Source organism: Falco peregrinus, chromosome 9, assembly GCF_023634155.1.
Source record: "Falco peregrinus isolate bFalPer1 chromosome 9, bFalPer1.pri, whole genome shotgun sequence".
Lineage (NCBI taxonomy): Eukaryota > Metazoa > Chordata > Aves > Falconiformes > Falconidae > Falco > Falco peregrinus.
Genome location: NC_073729.1, coordinates 24,248,299 through 24,270,762, shown reverse-complemented (window position 1 = coordinate 24,270,762; position 22,464 = coordinate 24,248,299). Strand labels below are relative to the sequence as shown.

Sequence of the window (22,464 nt, the reverse complement as noted above, 5' to 3'; positions counted from 1 at the left end):
GATTTGGGAGACAAAGATTCTTTTCTCCATCAGCACGGTGATCCGGGATGAGCGCAGGCAGGAGCGTCCATGCGGACAGTCCCAGCTGGCTCCGTGCAGCAAGCACCTCACCGCAGCACTCTCCGGAGATCTCATTTCAGACCTGTCATGGGAAATTTTATCCTGCGCCTGGACTTCTTTAAGAGGCAAAAATAAATAAGTAAACGTGCCCCACATCCCATTGTCCTTCACTGCTGCACATCCTGTGGATTACAAGCTGTAACTGGCATGAAAAACTACATTTAAATACAATATGTATTTAGGAGCACACACGCAAGTGGAAGCATGTGTGCATGGGGCAGACCCAGAGGTTAGAGAGCAACTGAGATCTCGCTCCCCACTGCGAGGAAGAGGGCTGCACACAGGCACAATACCTAGGCCTAAACCATCGTAAGTTCTACCTGCATTTTAGGAAAACACGGCAGAAAACAAATATGCTACTGCACTGATATGCAGAGAACTATTTTTTAAATTTGCCTAAATGGATTTAAAGTGATGCGTGGGGAAAACTGCACATGGAGAGCTGGCAATAGCCTTATCAAAGCCAGCCTCTTCCTTCCCGTTCAAGTTTAATTTGGCTTTTATAACAAAGGACCAGAACTGATCTATCGCTCACTCACACACCTTAGGCTAGCAGGCTCGGTCTTGCAGCCAAAGATGCACAGGATCAGGCCCTTGTGTACCCCTGACATCCCACGGTGTGACTCTGACCCTGGCTTTACAGGACCAGCACTGCCACCCCGAAAAGCTGCAGCTCCCCAAATCCTGCTTCCACTTCAGATGCCCCCTTCCCACCTCCTCCTCTTGCCCCCAGACCAGTCACTCTGTTTTAACACAAATCAGCAGAGTCGGAGGTTGCAGGAAACCCTTGTTAGCAATGTGCCTGGCAGAGACAGCACACTAGATGAGCACCAGGTATGAGGAATATTACCTTTTGTAATCATCGCTTTATTAACATACAACAATCTTATTAAATCTAATCTAAGTGCTTATTTGGCAGGTTCAATAGAAAAGCCTTAATTGAGCTCGTTTTAAATATAGCAACAACTGCTTACTCTGCTTTCTAAGAAGGTGTGAGCTTTTCTGGCGACACCTGCTTGCAGCTGACAGCTTGTTAGTGAAGAAGGATGGTTTTTAAGGGTGGATTTTTGCTGGTTTGGGGGTTTCCCAGGGTTCAGTTTATTTGGGGATACAGGAAGAGTCAGTAACATCAGTCACCAAAGGAGGGCTTCCTCCACCACCCAGGTGCGTCCATCCGCCCATCTGAGATGGTGCCTCACTACCGAGGGGCCAAAACGGGACAGGAAGGGCCATTTGTGTAGCAAGCAGCCCAATTCTATGCTTAATTAAAGCTTCTTAATCTGCTGGCAGTGAATCTGCCAGGAGGTTTGACAGCTTTGGCTGGACCTCTTTCATCAGCCACAGCTGCAGCAGTAAATGAGTGGCTCTGTTGAGCCCCTGTTGCTGCCCGGGGTCCTGGTGGGGATGAATGCTGCACTTGTCTCCTCCAAAGGCTCCACAGCTTCACCTGGCGTGCGGGGGGCTCCTTCCGACCAGCCGGCCCCTTGCAGAAAGGGCCTATTTTATCAGGCCTGGGACTGACCTAAATATCCTGATCTGATCCGCCCTTGAAGGATGGGACCAGAGAGGAAGGCAAGGATTTAAATATGTGGACTCGAAGCCAAATCTTGGCAGCTGGAAGCCCTCTCTGCCCGGATTCACCATGCAGGAGGTTTGGCTGCAGCAGGGAGACAGAGACATCCAAGTCCTGCCCATCACTTTGGGTACCGGAAAGGCTCCATCCCCCCAGAACCACCTGGTCCATAAGGGCTGGAGCAGCACGTGGCCCTCGTCCCATGGCCAACGTGTGGGGCCAAGGGTCACCGTACCACAAAAGTACACGCTTTTAGGGGACGGAAGGCTTTCTGCTCACCTTGATGTGTGTGCCGTGCAGGCTGGTGGCTCCCTCGCAGCTGCTGATCTTCTCTCCGCAGGTCCACCTCTGATTCAGCAGCTCACCCCGAAACTCATTTTCTGGGGAAGGGAAGAGGAACACGGGGTCAGGACACGGAGTCAGCCCAGCAACCCAGCAGCAGCAACCGGAGACAAAAATGCCATATATATATTCCCTGCCTGCTTTCTTTAACGGCCATAAAAATCCTGGCTGAGGGTCTCGATGCCCCGAGCAGGAACCCAGGGTGCCATGCCAAAGCCAAGAGCCCCAACCATGAAAAATGTTTATGCGCACCCTCAGCTTACCATAAACACTGCAATGCTGCTCAGCTTGGTCCTCCATTGGAAACCACGGTATTAACAGTGAGTGTCACTGGTGGGCTGGGCAAGGCAGCTGCCAGCAGTGGCTGGGGAACCCCGCTGTGCCCTTACAGCTTCCTCTCATTCCAGAAGTAAAGTTAATTTTTAACCTTTCCTTAAAATGTGCACACCTAGGGCAGTGGATGGGACCCTTTAGCTGTGTATCAATGAAAGCGAGTGGGGTCCCCACCCATCTCCATGGCATCGGTCTGTGACATCAGTGTTCTAGAGGGAGTCCGTCCACAAACAGCAGCGAAGGTGCAAACCACGGCTCTCAGAGTTAGAGCTTCCAGACACAGAGCTGCTCTGGGAGCGAGGGAAAGCAGGCAGAGAGGACCCTCCATCCGTGGGGAAATACCGTGGGACGTATATACTTCCCAAGCAGATTCTCAGCACTTTCCCTTCATCTCATACAACTTCAAGCATCTCCAAGGGGCTGGCGCCAGCCCTGCTGCACATGGGTGGACGTGCAGCAGCGGGGCCAGCGCAGAGGAGCTGCGGTGGTGCGGGAGCTGCATGGCACAGCTGCACGGTGTGCAGGTACTGCTCACCGCAAGGAGATCAAGGGCGCTTGCCCCCAGCACCACAGCTCACCTTGGCAAATGGTTGTTGCTTTGGGCACTGCCGCCACAAGTCTTCCCCTCACATCAGTAATTGCGGTTCCCTCTGGCACTGAGTACTGAATTATTTACTGCCTGTTCTCCAAGTCTTGCTTCATTTATCTTCTACCACTGATAGAAAGGTAAAAGGAGAGCATCCCCCAGAAGGAGGCACATGAGGAGCTACGCGCATGCTGGCGCGCTCATTCATCTTGGGCTCCTAATATTCCGGCGAAGAGCTCAGGGTAGAGGCTTTGTTTCCTCCGCCCAACAGGCTCTCCTGCTTCTTTGGCTTGATGGTTCTGTTATTGGGGCAACCTCAAAGACAGGGAAAGCAGGGAGAAGGCTCACGCATGCTAAAGGAAACCTGCAGAAGGTGGGTGTTTCCAGCAGTGGATAACTTGCTGAGTGCATAGGACAGCAGCCGAGCAACTTTGGATCTGTTCTGCCACAAAGCAGCTTTTAGGAGAACATGAAGAAATTAGGTAGGGAATGTGTTCCTTCCCTGCTTGTGCCTGTTCTCTACCTGCAAAACATTAAGGAACAACCAGTATATCCTACAGTGCTCTTGCAAGAATGAATACATTGAAAGACCAGGATAATTTGATCCTATGGTGATGCACAATCTACGTTAGTGGTGAAGACAAATGACTGTGAAAGTCATCTTCATGTATCTGTCCTAAACCAGAGCTGTGCTGGAGCCAGGAGGGCAGCTGGGGGAACTTTTTGAGGTTTCACAGGAGAAACACCTGTGTTGGAGACTGCTCCAAACTCTGTCTGATGCGCTGTGTTCCAGCCTGGGCTGAAACTTTATTCTGCTTTGGAGAAGCTCCGAGGAAAGGGAGCAGGGAGGCACAGATGGCCAGGCAGATGATGAAAACCACGCAAAATGTGGGAAAGAAACTAGAAAGGGACAGAAGAAAGGAGAACAGAGGGAAAAAAACCCATCAGATAGGAAGAAATAAAGATGTTTCTATAGCACATTCATAGGACAGTACAGCCTGCCTGCTTAGCTGAAGCATTTCTCTGAGCATACTTCTCCCGAGCAGTGTGTTTTGAAGAAGGAGCATCCCCTCTGGGATGCAGTGGGGGCAGAAGCAGAGTGGGTTAAACTGTAGAAACAATGGATCCTGGATGCAAGATAACCCTAAAGATAGCTTAGAAGATTTTTTTGAAAGGTTGAGAGGTCATGAGATACAACACCAAGGATGAAAAAATAGCAAACACATACACACTTATCCTCTTTGGGCCTATTTCGGTCACATGTGCCTCTGTTGTAGGCTAAGGGTGAGTTCTGGAAGCTGCTGCAGTGAATATGGCCCCAGACGCCAGCTTGTCCTTGCCACGGGCCCCATCCCCACCTCCTGTGACTTTGTCCCTGTGAGCAAGAGGAGGGGAAGGGGCTGAATGTTGGGGTGAAGAGCCCTGGCCAGGCTGAATGTACGTTGACCGCACCAGCTCAGCACCTTCCTGCCCACTCCTGTCCCTCTGCCCAGCCCGGTTCAGATGGCCAAGGCAGCTCCATCAATACACGAGTCAGATTTCCTCTACTCCGTGCTGCTTAAATGCATCTGGTCCCCAGAGAGGATCAGCTTGCAGTGCTGGCTGTGCCCTTTCCACCTCGCCTCCGGACCCTGGGTTCAGCAGAAATGCAGCTCAGTGGTTCTGTGAAGGACACTTCTTTTAACCCCTACCTGGGCCACCCAAGTGATGATGCAGGATATTGCCTTAAATTAAAGTTTTTCCCCATGGGAAGTAGATCCCAGTGGGCACAGCATGTTCTGGGGTCCCCCCCTGGCACCGAGCCGGAACAGCCAAAGCACACAGCCGGGAGCACTTGCATCCACTCCTCCTTGAAAAATAATCTAGATGCTCAGCTGGTCTGACAGATCGCTGCCTGATGTTCACATCCCAAAGGAAATCACGGGCTTTCCCCCACCCGCTCCATCCTCAGTACCCACCACCTAGCCTGGATGGGATCACACACTGGGTTCCCTAATCAGACAGGTTGCTTTTCAAAGAATCTTAGAACGGTTTGGGTTGGAAAGGGACCTTAAAGATCATCTAGTTACTGGCCACAGCCAGGGACAACTTCCACCAGCCCAGGTTGCTCAAAGCCCTGTCCAGCCTGGCCTTGAACCCCGCCAGGGATGGCATACCCACACTTCTGTCTTTTCCCTCATCAACATGTATAACGATCCACCACCAAAACATCAGCGTGTCTTCTTCCAGATGAGATTCCTTCCCAAACCTTGAATCTCTTTGTCCCCTTCTGTCCTTCAGAAACATCTACAGAGAAGGGTCAGCTGTGAACCAAAGCATTGCGAGTTGTGCAGAGCCCTGGCACGGAGGAGCAAGTTCTGTGAAACCTTTGGGCCACTGTCATCAACTCCAAACAAGATCTGGAGACTTGGGAGGAGATCACATGCAAATCAAAGCATGAATCAGACTTGGGTATGTTTTACTTTACATTTCCAAAGAGAGAAGAAAGCATTGATTTGCCAGAAAAAAAAAAAAAACTAAACCCTCCAAAGAATGGCAGAAATTTCCCTCCAGAATAAACCAAACAAACCTCGCAGAAAGCTTCGCAGCACAGAGGGTGAATAGAAAACGAGGCGGGATGTGGCAGGAGGGAGCTCTGGGTGGCAGCCGGCTCCCACACGTGTCCTACGGTGCTGGGGGGAGCCGTGCTCACAGGATGCCTGCCAGAGCAGCATCCCTCTGTTTGCAAATCTATGCAGAGGTTACATCTGCTATAGCAAAGTGGTGGGGTGAGAGACAGGTTCCTTAGAGAAAAGATGGTGGGGTGAAGGCTTCATTTCCTCATAAGATGCCTCACTGCATATTTAAACTGAAAGACTAGAAGAAAAACATATCAATCTTCATTTGCTTCCCCCACATATGAGAAAAGAAAAAGGAAGAGGGTAAGATTTTTCTTCATCTTTGTTCAGGCACATTTTTCATGGGAAAGGTGAACCCTGTGTTAACAAGGCAGCAGCGTCCTTCAGTGTCCCACCAGGCAACGTGGGCTCGCTGCTCAGAGCACATGCAGCAGCAGTGTCAGGGGTGGGAGGGTGCCCTTTGGACTGCATCTTTCATATGAATTGAACTTAGAAAAAAATCTCAAATCCAAATTTTGCATCTTCTCTAAGCTGCAAACGCCACCCATGGTCCCTTCCACCCCCTCAGCACTGCCTGCTGGCTGACACCGCTGCATTTTGCAGTGCATGGCTCACACGCACCACTCTCTGTAGCCACTGCCTGAGGGACACCAACAACCGAATTTGCTTTCCTGCATGGCCCCAAACCCATGGTACAGTGAGGTCTTCTCTTCCAGCAGGTAATGTGAGTCTTAGCTTTGATTTAAGGCTGCAGTCTCAGATCCTAGCTGCACCACTGAAGCCCCTTGCACAGCCCCCGGCACTCAGCACAGCCCCTGGCACTCAGCACAGCCCCCGGCACTCAGCACAGCCCAACCCAGCCTGAAGCACAACTAATTGCCCCATGCTCCTGCCCAGCCCCTGCCAAGAGAAGACTCATCTGAGCAGACACCCTGTGTACCGCCTGCCGGTTCAGCCTTCCCACATGCAGGAGCACAGCAGCTATGCATCAAGGTGTTTTTTTTTTCAACAGAGATAAATTACAACCTCCGTAGGGATCAAAATACACTGAAAAAGGAGAACCCAGCTACTTCAGCAATTCTTCTCTGCTGCCAGGAGTGTTGGTTTAAGCCCCTCTCAGGGCACAGGAATACTGTCTGTTCAATGCAATTATCACTGTTTACTGTGGCATGGCTATGTTTGGCGCTTCAAATTTAGCTTCCTAAACATGCATTTAATTTAAGATCTAATACCGGATGTTAATTGTATATTGCACTGTAAACGACTGATCATTAAAACATATTAATTGAGGTTTAACAGCTGTGTAATAGATATTACATCTCATACTTATCAGCAAATATGATTTAATAATCAGCTAGGACGGGATATATGGATAGAAGACTCGGCATGCCCAGCTAGACTGCTGGTTGTTCATTTGCTGACCTAAAGATACTTTTCCTTAGCATGTTTGGAAAGGAGCTTGGTAATCACCAAGCAGATGTTGAGCTTTGATGCTTTCACCTGGGGTGCTTACCTGGACAAGTCCTGAAGAGTTTATAATCTCTATAAATAGAGGAGAAATGAGGGAGCCATGAGCAGTTTCCTCCTACTAAGGCAGGGCCAAGCTGCAGGGACCTGGCCCCATGACCATGCACCGACAGCAAAGCAGTGAACCCTGGTGAATGGGGAGCAAATGGGAGATGGTGATCCTCCCTCAGCGCCTGGGGGATCCTTTCAAAAGTGTGCAAGAGTCACGGCCACCCTTTCTAATAGTAACTTTTATTCACAGCAAGTTGACAAAGATCATTGCCCTCGTTCACCTGAGTGCTCAGTCTCCTGCTGCTCCCATCCCTTGGCTCCATCATCATATTCACCCAGCACATCCCGCTCCCACAGCCCGGGAGTCGCTGCTCCTCATCCCCACCCCCCTCCCAGCCGTGCCCCCTCTCGCTGAGACACAGCACCACACGGTGCCTTGCCGCACTGCACAGCTGTTTGGAGACCGAACAACTCATCGTACCAGTGAACTCAATTTTTGATCCCACAGCCCAGACACGCATGCAATCCTGGCTTAACCTACTGTGCTACCGAACCACACACTACAACAAAGTTTATGAAATCTGTGGTGTGCACTCTGATCTTTTACTTTCCGCTTACGCAAAGGAAAGAGAGAGTTTTGATTTCAGTTGGATCAAGCCTTTCTAGAGCTTTCGCTGCCAAACGGATGCTTGCAGAACAGTGTGTGTTGCTAACACACTAAGCAACAGGCTCAGCACCAGCAGGGCTCAGAGGTGTTCGCTGCCAACAGCCAAGCACAGCCTTGCAGGTCCTGGGGGCACAGAGGGGAGCACCAGGGCTTCCATCTGGCTATGCTAAGGGGAAGAGGACAGGTCACTGCTAGCAAGATGCCACTGTTTCTCCATCCCCAACCACAGAAACCTGCCACCCTCCTTCCAGCAATTCCTGCAGTGTCCAGGGGCCAGCCAGCAGCCAAGGGAGCATCCCCTGCCTTGGCTCCCTCCTGCATGAAGCATAAGTGACTCAGATCCTCCTTCCCAGCCCCTTGCCACCTCATCCTGTGGCTCATCCTGCTTTGATGTCATCATCTGCCACCTCTGCCCAGTCAGCCCTTGTGACCACCTCAGCCATGCCAGCTCGTGCTTTGCTTTGTGATACCTGGCACCTTCGGATGCTTTTGAACTCTCTTTGCCATGTCCTTGATGGGAAAAGGGAATCAATCCTTTCCCACAGCCCTGGGACAGGACATGGAGCAACTGGCAATTAATTGCAAGAAGATTCAGATGTCCCAAACAGGAGGACACGTTGTAATAGGAAGGGAAGAAGCACCAAAACCCGCTCCTTGGAGTGGGAGTGGAGCCCTCACCAGCGGGGTTGACAGCAAGGTACAGGCATCACCTTGCCAGGGGACCCAGTATCCCCAAGCCCCTGTGATGGCCACGCTGCCACCCATCCCCCAAGGCCCCCTCCCCATGCCTGCCCAGCAGCTCTGTTCACCGACCCACTAACTGCTCTAGGGAAGGACCAACATTTCGTCCAGTTTCCCTCTACCACCCAGTGCTACAGGAGCCAAAGCCCTCATTGCATCTACAATGCAAAGGAAGCAAATGAGGCTACAGTCCCTCCTCATTAAGAGCAATATTCATGCTCCAGTGTTCACGGCCAGTTAATAAGACTTTTTTATTAGAGCCTTTTTTCTTCTTCTGCAAAGTGGCAGAAGCATACTACACAGCGCTGCAGAAGATATAAAAGAAGGTGGTTTTCACTTTCCATCCTTGTATCGCTTGTGTACCCTTCAAGGGAGGAATAAATGCCGCGTGCCCACAGTGACACTGCTGTCGGTACATTGTTCTTAAGCATATCGATCAAAGAGATTAAAGAGTGAATGTTGTTCAACATCCCATCTCCCCCCAGCTCCTTGGGGGAGCTGTCAAAATGCAAAGCCACTCTGAGCGTGGTGAGCAAGGCCACCAATGAGAGGGAAAACAAAGCAGTGAGGTTCTCCACCGGAGAATCCCTTTGGGATTTCCAAAGCACAGGGCAACAGCAGGGCCTGGAAAAGCTCTCAGCTGATGCCGACCCCCTCCAAGAGGAGAGGAAGACCTAAGTCATGGGCTTTCCTGCCTCCTGCCTTCACCCTGCCAGCCACTAAGAGTTGCCCAAAGTGTGAATTTTCTTACTACAAGAAAAGGAAATTCATCTGATTCTGCTGATTAATTCCTTTACAAACATACCGGAGCCTGAACAACAACAGAAGTTTAAGTGGGAAAAAAAAAATAAATGAGGCAATTCCTGGCTTATCACTGCCAAACGATGAGTGCCAGCATCCCCCCTTCTGCCAGGCTTATCCACAGCGTGGACCACTCCTGCCACTGGCTTCATCTCCAGCATCCATCCTTCTGTGCACACAGAGGGAGCCCTGCTCAGTAACGCTCATCTGCTTGTGCCCAGTGCGTGTGCAAGCAGGCGTGTAACACGTCAGGCATGCAGGAGAGCATCTCTGAGGAACAGGATGTTGCTTCTTTCTTCTTGCACGTTTCCCTCATTATTTTGTTCTGATTTGGCTTTCCTGGTACCTTCTCTATTCAATAAAAGCCAAATGCAAACCGCGTCCCTTAATCTCCGAAACAGCAGCTCACTGCTGAGAAAATAATATAGATGTAACTTCCAGCATCACACACTTTCTTTTCCATTTATATGGAAATGCCGACCTTTCACCCAAGCTATCTCAAAGAAGTATTTCCTTAAAAATGCAAATAACATGTTGCAGGCAGTTACTCTGGCTGAGTCTTTCTTATATTATTATTATTTCTTTTAACCTTACCAGCACTGTAAAACACAACTGCTAAACTGCACCCCAGTAATAATTACTTTTCATACCAAATCGAAAGCCTCCGTGGAGCCGATGTGTCAAAAGACCAGCAGGAGAATTCAGCGCAGATGGATTTTTAGAGATGGTTTTGGATAAGTGTTGTCTTGGACCAGTGGGAAGGAAGCAGCTCCAAGACATGCTGCTGCCAAAGGGAATGACCTGATGGCTCAGGGTGAGGCCAGAAGAGCATCTCTCGTCTTGTAAAACACTTTGCATGGTGCTGCTGACACACAGAAGCCCTCAGGAAGGGGAAAACAAACTGAGTGAGCCAGGGAGCTCTGTGTGGGGCGAGCACAGCAGGTATGAGAGGGATGCTGGTGTCAGGCACGGATGCCCTTCCCCACCTGAGGTGGTCTGGGAAGAGCTTTCAGGTTGTGTGTGCGTGCGCGGTGTCTGCACTGCACAAAGGAGCTCCAGGGCAGCATTAGGACTGCTGAGGCTGAAGATAAATAGTGAGAAGGGTGGCTGAAGAAGAGGCCGGTGGGGAAGCAGCCACAATGAGATGATGCATAAAAAGGAACAAATAAGATTAGGGGATTTCAGCTCCAAGACCCCTCTAGTTCACCTCTCCTTCTCCCAGCCATTGAAAGAAGGGTAAACCTCTGGGAGAGCAGCACAGAGCACCACTGCACAATAGTCCCAATGCCAGCAGCCACGTGCCAGATAGCCCTTGGCTTATATCTCCTCACCCATGGGATGGGAACAGGGTTGTCCCCCTAACCCAGGAACAGAAGCCCACCCCAGCAGGCTGAGGGGTGAAAGGAGGCATCGGCAACTGCTGCAAGCAAAGCTTCCCCGTTCTCACAGCTGCTTGATGCCCGCGCAGGGAAAGACTCCCAGCACGGATGGATGTCAAACAGATCCGGTTGGATGCCTTGACCCAGCTGGGTATTGGACACCCTGCATCCAAATTGCTCCATTATCTGTTCGGAAACAGAGAAGAAGGAAGGTGAGCCTGAGCATTGTGCTTGCAGAGGGGGATACAAGGCTGAGTGCTGGGGAGGAAGACAAATGTAAAAGCAAAGGTAATAAGTGAGGTTCTTTGCATACAGGAATAGCAAGTGAGAAAAGGCAGCTGCAGATGGCCTTCCTGGGACAGGGCAGCACAGCGTTTGGCTCAGTACCCGTTTCTGAGCAGCAAATATAGATTTCCCCAGTGTGTAGGGAAAGAATAGAAGAAACAGGGGAAATCTAAACTAATCTTTCCTCCGTCATTTTAGTGATCTATAGATTTAGCTGTCAATGACTCTTCCTTCTGGAGCCTTCTGGGCTCCAGACCTCCAGAGATGCCCCAGTGTTGACTGTTACACTCCAAGTTAATCTGAATCTGCTCTGGGACCTTACTTTCAGCCCTGTAGGTTCTGGGCAAAACCACAGAGCTGCAAAAACCCACAAAAGCTACAAAACCCCACATTGCTTCTACCCAAATTTGTCCCCAGCTGGGCACACAGACGTCTTTGGGGGACACAAACCCTTTTACCCCCAGCACAGGACTGGGGCCCACCAAGAGCGTTTGCTCAAGCAGGTGGTTTTCCAGATGGGGGTTTCTACCATGTGTGACACCAGGTCAGGCAGAGGCGGGGGAAGCTGCCTGGAAGAGCTGGGGAAGAGGCTGGCAGTGCCTCTGACGCAAAGTTAGATGACTAAGTGGGCTACTTCCCAGCTGCCAGCTTGTCTTTATGATATTAAGCCTTTCCTCTCTGCTGCCATATAAGAAGTGAAAAGTTGACACGTAAGCATGTGCCATACAGAGTCAGAGAGACAGAAGCAATAAGGCATAAAAGGAGGTGAGATCATCGTGCAGCAACGACTCCCCTGGGGTAAGAGGCAGTGCTGCACAGTGCCCGCTGGCTCTCAGTCCCCCATCAGCATCCCCTCTCACGGCACAGGCTCGGCACTCTCACGCTGATGCCCATTTCCACACCAAGCCTCCCAGACCAGGGCCATGCACAGGGTGCCATGCTGCGTACCATGAAATGAAGCAATTAAGCTGACCCTTCAAATGGTTTTATTAAAAAGGAGCCTCCACTGCAGTGCACAACTCTACCAGCAGTAATGTCGCAGCCCCCCAGGATTATCACCGCTGAATGGGACGGCTGCTGTGCACCACTTGCTTGAAAAGAAGGAGAATCATCAAATATGTTAAGTTTATAGCCCTGCTGGCACCGCTCTTAGTGCTCCTGTGGACCTCATGTAACTGAAATTAAATAGAGGCAAGTGATAACTTTCTGTCCTTCCCAGAGAAGCCTGCATTTGCTAGTGAATACAAAGTTGGGACAACGAGGCGGGATGGGGCAGCAGCTGGGTGCCCTTGGGCAGCGCTGTGGGAGCAGCCTTCATCCCCACGTCCAGCCACTTGCACCGGCTGAGCCCACCGCACCACGTCAGCTTTGTCCTGATGCCAAGCCAGCCAAGCCCAAGGTCACCAGCACTGTGCCCGCCCCTCACACCCCACAGCCAAGGATCAGCTTGTAGCCCATAAGTGGGAAGTTTCTCTCTCGTCCAAATTCCTCACTTCCCAGTCCGCCCCTTTCTGCCACGGTGTCCTTGCTCTCCCCAGCCACGCTCCTTGCGTGGCGGGCGAGCGCAGCGGGGAGGCAGCCAACCTGCCAGAGCCACTTTGCTGCTCCAGGAAAAGCTGCTCCGGGATGGGAGGGAGCCGAAACTTTCTAGGGGATGCGGGAGAGGAGCTGACAACTCCATGCTCCTCTGAGACACTGCAGGCAAAGGTAACTGTTTAGACTGTCATTTTTTTTTAAAGCAACAACAATGCTCTCAGGCACTTTTTTGTTTTTTAATAATAAAAAAATGGAACAGCTCTCTCCAGAAGGCTATTAATCCTCTCCTGTCATTTGTGTTCTTGGAGAGAGCATTTCTCTGGGCAAAAGCAGCGAGTTGCTTGCTGACTAATTACATCAAAATATTGAGGGCAACAAACAAACCTTTAACTCTGCTTGCCAGCAGCTCGCTTGATGCAAAGCTTCAAAGTTATGGAGGAGAAATGTATGCAACAGCAGGAGAAGCTGTGACTCCAGACATGCTCATGGCCACATCATTTTAGAGGTATATATTTCCTTTCCTCTCTCTAGAGCCACTGGTTAGGCTAACTTTGCCCAGGATAACTTCACCCAGAATATCACTGCCCCAAGGCTTTTGATTTCATATAAATAAAGACTTTTTGCCTTTTCCAGGGAAAGGAATCAATTTATTTTCTCTCATTCCCACACAAGCGTTTGGGTTTTAGTTAAGGAGCAAGGACTGGACACATGTTCCCCAGGAAGGCTCTTGCTTAGGCTTCAAGCCCCACCATAAGATGGTTTTCAAAAGTGCTTGGCTGAAATTAGGCAACTTCTCTCAAAGCCCATCTGACACTGTCACTTATCCCAGCAGTGCACAGGAGCAGCCTCCCCCCGGGATACTGCTCTGTCCTGCCCCAAAATGTGCACCGGACATTCAGCCAGCGGGGGGGTGGACTGTGACTTAATTTCCATCCCACCACTCCGCGTTGCCTGTACAGCCAGATAGGAAAAACCAGTGCTGAAAAAGGAAAGCCCAGTTCTGCATTTCGGTGCTAAATCTGATGTTCTTCCAAGAGGGTTTGGATGTCCAAGAGCTGAAACAAGTGACTCAGATGCAAGCTTTGGCCCCGAACCCACAGCTGCCAGACAGACATTGCTTTCCACCCACTGGAGCTGCCTCTCCCAGGCTGGAGACCCCCAGAGCAGGGAGAGACTCCAGCTCTAAAACATGGGTTAACCCCAGACAGCTGCTGGGGAGGTTTCTCCACAGTACGTGGGTGTTTCTACGCACAGGTAATTGGGTACTCATCACAACCTTTAATAAGCTGCGCTTGGGGAACCCAGTGACAAGCACAAGGCAGAGTTTTTCAACCTTAAATTGTTGGTTTCGAGAGACTGTTTAAAAAAAGAAATTCAAAAGTGCTCGAAGTGTCACCTACAGATTTTGCCAGCAATACCTTGGGGTTTTAAATACCGTGTGCATGAAAGCTCCCCCAGAGCCATCTCTTGTACCTTATAATAATATTCACCAGGGGATCCTCCTAATGCAGGGTTTGAATCCATTGCTGTTGAATACACCCCACTCCTTGGCTTGCAGGGGCGTTCAGGTAAATGTGCCCACGAGCTGCTGCTCAGAGAGAGGACTGCAGTCCTCGGCATTGATCACAAAGGTCTGAGCACACCTACAAGGTGTGAAGGGCTTCCCCAAAGCAGGCACAGACCTGGCTTGTGGATGCCGTCCTAGGGAGAGCCATACGCTGGCCAAATGGTTTCAAGCAAAGGAACGAAGAAACCTGAGTTTCTAGTGCAGTTTATATTTAATTAGAGGAAAGGCAGCTTACGCAGCAGTTTCGGAAACATATTGTCTTACAGCATATTGGATATTTGTATCTTAACAGCTCGACATTGATTTCTTTTATGTAAAGGAAGAGGGTGGATGAGAACTGCGTACCCTAAGTTGTGTTAGCTCCAGAGAGACGCCTGTACTGCTTGGACTAATGTTTAGAGTAATCAAAGGCGTGAACTCATGTATTATGTATGGGAACGAGAGTTTTCAGTCTTCTGCAAAAAGGAATCTCCAGCGTTTGGTATTTTGTTAGCAGGCTGGCACCATATGGCTCTCCCCTGCTGATATTCTTTCACACCAGAACTTTATGTTCAGATGCTTTAGTTAATATTTTACCCAGCAAGCATAAACAAGATGCAAAGATTGCAGTCGACAGCAACCTTCTCTTAAACCATATACCCATGTTAATAGTGTAGACTTCTTTCAGCAAGTAGCTTACTGAACACATGCCTGGCTTTTTTTTTTTTTCCCACCCTCCCTTAGGAGCCCAAGCTGGGCCATTTACTTAACTGCCTTAGCATCAAATAAAACACAAGCAGCAAACCCAAGAAGGACGTTTTCATTCCCTTCCTGCTGTTTTCTGGCTGTCCAAGGCAGCACTTGATGCATGCAGGTGCTGCAGCCATACGAGTTGTATCTGTGCACAGTTTAAGGCTGCATTGCTGCTTGGTTTTCGTTTCAGATGTGATTTTATCTCAGGAAGGTAGAGTTGCCTCTTGTCCACTACTGCAGCCTGGACAGAGCACCAGGCAAAGCTCACAGCCCGCCGGGAAGCCTCACCCAAGCACTACCAGCCTAAACTAACCAAGCAAGACCAACAATACGGAGTATCCAACTTGATGGGCTTTACCAAGACTTGTTTCCCCCCACCCTGCTCCAAGTCAGACACAGAATCACTTTGCAATACTGCAGCTTAGAGATTTAGCTCTAAATATTACAATTAGATTTCCTCCACCCACACACACCCCCCCTCCAATATTCATATTATTCTTTAATATTCTTAAAACAAATAGGACCTAACAGATGTCTTTCAGCCTGCACTCTTATTAATGAGAATATTGTAAGAATGGAAATCAGGTCACAAATGTTTAATACTTTGTTTAAAAAGTCTTCAGCTTCTTTAAAGAGTTCCGCTAATCCCAACATGACAGATGTACAAGGCAGTTTTGCTTGGGGCAGATTAAAATTCTCGCTCTGATTTGCTCTTTCATTTGGTCTGATTAAAATAACATTGCAATTTTTTTTTAATGTGCTGACTTCAAAATAAAAAAGGAAAGAATAAAAAGTGACCAGTAAAGGCCAGCATGATCACAATAAAAGCAAATTTATTGTTGTTAAGATAAAAAAAGCAAGGCAGAAGGAACTGAGGGACAGCCAGCCCATACCCAGGTTAGCATTAAAGCTCTGTGTTAAAGATAAAAGGGGGACCTTTCCAAACTATGTTTTTCCATTTGAAAGTGTTTATTAATCTATTCTCTCTGAAGCAAAAAGTTCAATGAAAGACAAAGATCAAAAGTATTTTAATTCAGGTGAAAATTATATTTTTTTATCTTTTTTTTTTTTTTTTAACCAAACCAAAATGAAAAGCAGAGTATTGCCGAGTGTGTCACTTTATTATTCTGCTGTAAGATTGACACTTGCTGGGAACAGCCTGGCTGGTAGGACAAAGCGATCTCAGCCACCCTTTCCTCAACTAAACTGTGCGTGATTCGGTGTTCCTCTTTCCTGCCATCCTTTCACACCAGACCACCCTTCCCCACACAAGCTTTCACAGCTCCCTGCATTTCCTCACTCCTATAAAACACAGCGGGCATCTGAGTCACGTATGAACGCGTGCACAGCAATCGATACACCAGGATGCTCCGATCAGATCAGCAGAGGAACAGGGAGGCAGGATGGCGCCCCAGCCACACTCATCCCACATCTTCTTCCCCACACTCATCTGTAAACAAGCAGGAGCCACGTGAGCCTTTGCCCACTTGGGTCTGCCCCAAAATGGCCACGGCTCCCAGTGCCAGGTCCCTCCAGGGCACTGCTGGACCAGTTTCATACAGGCTTTGCCTCACCAAAGGCTCCCATAGCACTGGTGGATGCAGTGCTTTAAAAAGCAGCCAGAGATGTTCAAAATAGAGTCCCTCAATGGGCAAATCCCTGCTTAAAGGGAGCAAGATTTCACACAAGGATCCCAGGCTGTTAGCCTGGATCTTTCTGGCTCAGAAATCTTCTCTGCCTCCTCATCCCCACCTGCAAAACCACAGCAAAACCTCACAGAAGTGCTGTAGGGATGAATACCCTCAACAATAGAAAACCACTAGTTTTGTATTGTATATTTAGCCATTTTTCCTTAAAATTCCAGCTCATTAATTCTATTAAAAAGTCCAGAAAATCCACAAAACATTTCAAGTTTTTGAGGAGTCACTCCATTCAGGTGTTTCTTAATGTTAACAGTCTTTAAACATAAGTGTCCAACACATGCTTGTGCCTCAGAGATGCCCTCACCCCAGTGTCCACACCTCTCAGGGCAGAAACATCCTCCCTCCCACCCCAGATGCCAGGGCAGAGCAGCTCCAAGAAGCGGAGGGATGCCCTCCTGCGCTGCTGCTCTCACACAGGGCTTCCAGCGAACCTGCACGGGCAGGGGACACCTGGGAACTTCTCTTCACCTTCGGTATCTCAGCCCTGCCCCAGGCTCTGCAAGGGAGCCCGCTGCACTGCCAGGCATCCCCTCCGATGAGCTAACCTGCCAAGAGGAGAAACTTGCGTCCTCCAAATAGACATACATCAAGCCCTTTTCTCCCCGGTGCAAATATTTGTGTGGAATGTGGGGGTGGGTGGCAGATCTCCCTCCCATCTCTGAAGGAAGCAGAAGGGATGCCCCAGCCCTGCTCTTTGCTGTTACCCGTGACCTGGCTCCCAGATCCCGGAGCAAAAATCTCATGCACATTCCTTTCACTCTAGGAGGAAGGTGTTTCAGGGCATTGCTCCACCCCAGAAACTTTTCACAGCACATGCTTATCACCCCACTTCCCTGTTCACACCACGATCTCCTCTCTAAGGACTAGGTGGGGAATCAAGTTTCTACATTTCAAAGGTAAACAGCCTCAGAAGCGATACAGAGTATTTTAAGATGGGATGTTTCACGCAAACATTTGACAGCCTTAAGGGTGTCAGAGACACCGGGGGACTCAGCATCACGCGCCCCAGGAGACCAGCGCTGCTGTGTAGGTGCTGGAGTTATTCTTTGTAGAAACCAGAAAAACCCAGGAAAAAGATGGAAAAGGCAGGGGTTACAGAAAAAAAAAAAAAAAAAGTAAAAAAAAAAAAAAAAAAGTGGAAAGCATAAGGTTTCCTGACAGCAAGTTCTGTCCTATCAAAACTCTAGAAATACCTGGGAACTGAGAGGATGGGTGGGAGCTAATCCCACCTGATAATGCCTTTCACACAGCTGCTAGAGGACTATCTCCCAAAAAGACAAATAAACCTGGATTTTGGGGCCACCTTGGCCTCCCTCCTTCCCGGCATCAGCATCCTTCTCTGCACAGCCGGGGACTAAACAGCATTTGCACAACAAATAACTCAAAGAGGGGGGTTGTTAAGGGAAGAAGAGTAACGAGTAGTGGTGTATTCCCAGCTCTGGAAGTTTGCAGTGAGGATCCTCCACCCTCAGCTCCCGTATATACGAGAAAGGGGAACAGCTATGTAGTGATGACAGGAGATGTCCTTTGTCATCAAGGAAAGAGCTCTAGCAACTAAGCCACACAGTTTACAGCTGTAAAAATAACTCTTTCCGTTTGCAAACTGACGCACATGCACAAAGTGGAGGGGGAACGGGGTCTTGCCCCCCACTTTGCCATCAAACTCTCACAGCCGACTTCCCAGCGGTAACGCGATGCTTCCCCACGTCTCCCCCCCCTTCCCACGGCTGATTTCATGTCTTCTGGGAAGCCCAGCCCAGCCGTGGATGATTTCTCCTGCACGCTCCAGCCTTTACTGTAAACCTGCTGCTTCCCCCTCCTCGCTCTACTCTCGGGGGGCAAACCCCCCGAGTTTCGAGTGGGGCAGATGCCAGCACCCCTTGCAAAATAAGAACCCCCAAGTTGCAAAAGGAATTCTCTCCCCCTCACCGGACAGGGAGCTGGGGACCATTTTGCATTGCACAAACTGATTTTGGGGGGGCTTGGGAGTACAAACTCACCTGCCCTCCTCAAGCCCTGATGTGGAACCACGGTGGGATTTGGTGAGGAGAGAAGAGTTTATATTCCTGAGCTCCAAAAGCTGGGTAATTCAGCCCGTTTAGGGTGCATGGCTGGCTTAGGGTGCACTGCTCCCCGCCAGAGCCCACGAAGAGCAGCGTGCCCCATCAAGAAGGAAAGTTTGGAGGCAGCACCCCAAAGCCCAGGTCTCCCCCGGGGGGGGGACACGGGGGGTGCGATGGGGGCAGTTTAGCACTGTCTGCTAAAATGGCAGCTGCTCTGACGCCGAGCTACGTCTTGCAAAGTCAGCCCTGCCCTCATCATCTGACTGCCAGGAACCGGGGCCGCTCCGCTGCCGGCTCCCCAGGGGCTCTGCGAGACAGGGGGGCTCGTGGAGCCGGACCCTCGCCCGCCCGCCCCCGGCCCGCACGTTGCGGCTCCGGACGGGAGGGGCAAGCCCCGGCCCGGCTGGGTTAGCCCTGGCCCCATCGTTCCCCCGGCTGGAAGGTACCTGGGCTCGCCGTGCCCCCCCTCGCTCCGTCCCTCCCCCCCCCCCCCCCCCCCCCCCCGCCCGGGCCATTAACCGACACGGCCCGGCTCTGCGAAACAAAAGCCGGGGGGAGCTGGAGCGGCTGCCGCTCCGACCCCCAGACGGCTCTCCCCCTGCTCCGTGTGCCCCCCCGCCCCCCGCTTTGGGGACAAGGGGAGCAAAGGGGACTGAGCACCTAGTAGCAGCACCGACCGGGGGGGGGGGGGTGGTGGTGGTAAGGGAGAGGTTTGAGTTCTTTAAGGGAAGAAGCTTTGGGCTTGCCCAAAGACGAGGAGGCACCCCAGTCCCAAATCCCCCAGCGCCAGCCTTGGCAGTGACCTTAAGCACCGTCCCACAGTGGGACGCCCCCCCAAGCCGGGCCAAACCTCGGGGGTCACGGGGGGGGGGGGGGGGGCTGCACTTCTGGCTTTTCTACAGTACGAGGTGCCCCCACCGCCCCCGGGGGCTGCCAGGGGCCGACGGCGGCCGGGATGGGAGGCGGCATCCCGGGGCTGCGCAGGGGACAAGGGGGGCTGCCCGCCCAGCCCCCGGCTCCTCGACGGAACCCCCGGGAAGCTGCCGCCCCCGGCCCGCGCCGCACAGCCCCGGGGGGGACGGTAACCCCCGCTGTAACGGCACCCCGGGACAGAGCCGGACCCGCCGCTGCGGGGTACCGGGACCCCAATTCCGCCGGGACCCACGGGGCAGCTCCCGGCTGCTTTCCGGGCAGGGTAAAGCCAACTTGCGGTAGTTTGCCTACTCTTCTCGCCTTTGTGTGGGGGAACCCGCAGTCCCCTAAGCTACTTGCAAAAAAAAAAAAAAAAAAAAGAGTGAGAGAGAAAGCAAAAATAAGTTCTCCTTGGCCTTCCCGAAGGAGAGGAGGAGGGGAAGGACGGGGAGAGGGCAGGCAAGGTGGACGGGGAGAGGAGCCGAAGGGGCCAAGTTGTGCCCGGGCTCCCGGGCCGCAGCAGCAGGCGGTGGGTTGCGCTTTGCAACATGCGCCTGCTCCAGCCTGCGCCGCTCGGGAACAATAAACAGGATCATACAAAGAAGTAGAAAGGCGGCATCTTTGCTTCTGGTTTCTATGACAGCATCAGAGACAAACCAACTATAAACTCTAATTCCTGGATTTCCCCTCCACCCCCACCCCCCCAACCCCCTTTTGTCTGCCATTAATTAAAGTGACCATATGGAAAAGGTTGATAATAACAGCAGATGAGCCAACAAGAGAGGGGGAAAGGGAAAGAAAAAATAATAACTAAAAGTAGCGGCAGGGCGATGGCGAGGATTTGGATTTTTGCACTTGTTTCCAGCGGCTGCTCGGTGCGAGGGGGCTCAACAATAGCGGGAGGAGAGCGGAGCGGTGGCCAGCCTGCACCCCCCTGCCCGCAGCCCGGCTCGGGGAGGGGGGCTGCCATGCCCCAAACCTCCAGCTCCCAGGGGGTTGACCCCCACGACCTGCCCCTTTGTGTAGGAGAGCCTCGGAGGGTGCTGAGCCTCCCTTCGGGCCGCCTCCCTGGGGGGCAGTCGGTCCTACCCGCCGGCAAAGTGCGCCCCGAACTCAGCCTCACTGGCGGGGGGCGATGGCAGCGCACGCACAGCCTCGGGCACCGGGCCCCTTCCCTCCTCTCCCCCCTGCAAATCCCCCGCAGAAGAACAACAACAAACTTTGCTAAAATTGATAAAGAGATTAGCTGAGCAAAGCCTCTTCCGAGCCAGCTAAAAATAAAGAACCCGCAGCTTTCTGTCGTGGTCAATGCACAGAGACAGCCACAAACATGGCACACTCCCCCTGCTCCTCGCTGCTATAAATAGAGAACTCTCAAGTAGTCAATATTGGGGAAGGGGGGGGGCAGTAAGAGAGGGAAAAAAAAAGGAAAAAAGTAAAAAAGTCTGCCAGTGGCAAAAGCGAGCACCCGGCGGGCGACCTGAGCGGGCAAACGCCAGCCCCCCGCACACGCGTCCACCGGCGAGCAAAGCGCGGCCCCCCCGCCGGGGCGCAGAGCTGCTTAAAGACCGCGGAGCGGGCAACTGCGGACTTGGGCTGGAGTTTCTGTAGTAAAGGGGGCTGGGGGGGGGGGGGGGGGGGGGGGCGGGGGACGCGCGGAGCCCCGGTACCCGCACCGCGGGCGCGCACCGCCATCAGCACCTCCGAGAGCTCCGCGGGCGCGGAGGCCGCCGGCGCCAGCTCCTCCCGGCGCCCGGGAGCGTCTTCTGCTAACACCGCGCACGCTTCCCTCCGGGCACACATCCACCGATCCCGCGGTCCACAAACCCGGCAAGCATCCTCTTCCAGAAATATTCAGAAAGTTTCCCGGCTGAATGCGATGTTGTGCTTTTTTTTTTTTTTTTTCTTTTTTTTCAAAGAAATCTCCTTTCTCGTCTTATTCAACCTCTTTTCAGTCAGAAGCATAACATGTCCACTAGCGTCTCGCAGCCAGCGAGAGAGCGAGCGAGCAAAGATGGACCTAGGAGCATGATGATCATCATAAAAATCCCCTCGGTTCTCCAGTGCAATTTTCAAAACAACAACCCAGCCTTCGTGCTCTAAAGGCAAAACGCCTGCGTCTGTTTACATCAACTGTGTGCTGCGAAAGCCTTTCCCCTCTGTCTCAATCCAAGGGAGGGAAGCAGGAGGGGAAAAAAAAAAAAAAAAAAAAAAAAAGAGAGAGAGAAGGGAAAAAAAAATAAAAGAAAAAAGCCAGCATTATCTGCCTTTGTCAGCGAAAGAACATAATATTGACTTACCTTTCCCCACAGCTATTGTCTGCCCCTTTACAAAATGACATCACGGAAACCAATCATGAAATTTGCATGGGGGAGGTTGTGGGGGGAGAGTTCTTGGAGGGCAGCCCACTTCCCTACACCAGTAACACGCGTGTAAGACGGGTTGTTGGTTTCAATTAAATATCTGATACTCCTTAGTGTGTGAACTCTTAAGCCTGCTAAAGGCAATGTCTCATTTACTTAATGACCGCTCTCATTAATGGAAATGGCACAGAGGGGGCTTGCTGCGCCTTCCCTTTGTAAATACACTACCCATGAACCCTTGGGGTTGCAATATATCTGTTTACTCTCTGAGGTGAAATAAATTTACAGTATAGCATCAAAAAGAGAGAGAGAGAGAGATGGAGCTGCTGACTTCAGTGCACAGAGAGTTGGGGCTCTCCCAGCCCCACCAGCCCCTCTCACTTCACACTCCCCCCTCCCCAAGACCCGGCAGAAGGTGAGTGATTTTACCCGAGCTGATTCATAATTAATATGCACGAGGCTCGGGGTTCCTTTGATAGCAGCAACACAAAAGGACGGCGAGCGCGACAAGCACCGTGCCGTGTCCCCCCCCGCGCATCCCAACGCGTGGTACGGCCCAATAATTCCTAATAGCAGCAAGCAGCGAGTGACAGATGCCCTGGGTTAGCACAGCTCCAGCGAAAGT

General features: G+C 51.3%; 1 protein-coding gene across 6 annotated transcripts in view; it reads right to left on the bottom strand.

The window, feature by feature from the left end:
- The window catches only part of MYT1 (myelin transcription factor 1), a 62,367-nt gene extending 40,330 nt beyond the window's left edge, over positions 1–22,037 (bottom strand). For 4 of the 6 annotated variants that reach the window (XM_055814578.1, XM_055814580.1, XM_055814579.1 and 1 more), the window contains exons 1-2: positions 21,147–21,646; positions 1,973–2,073 (exon numbers count right to left, since the gene is read on the bottom strand). In XM_055814578.1, coding sequence (XP_055670553.1) covers positions 1,973–2,073; positions 21,147–21,279 — 234 coding nt within the window. In that variant the 5' untranslated portion in view covers positions 21,280–21,646. Of the gene's footprint in view, positions 1–1,972; positions 2,074–21,146; positions 21,647–21,776 lie in introns of those variants that run through there. The other 2 variants (XM_027790245.2, XM_027790250.2) reach the window with 2 other exon arrangements.
- Between the last annotated feature and the right edge of the window lie 427 nt (positions 22,038–22,464).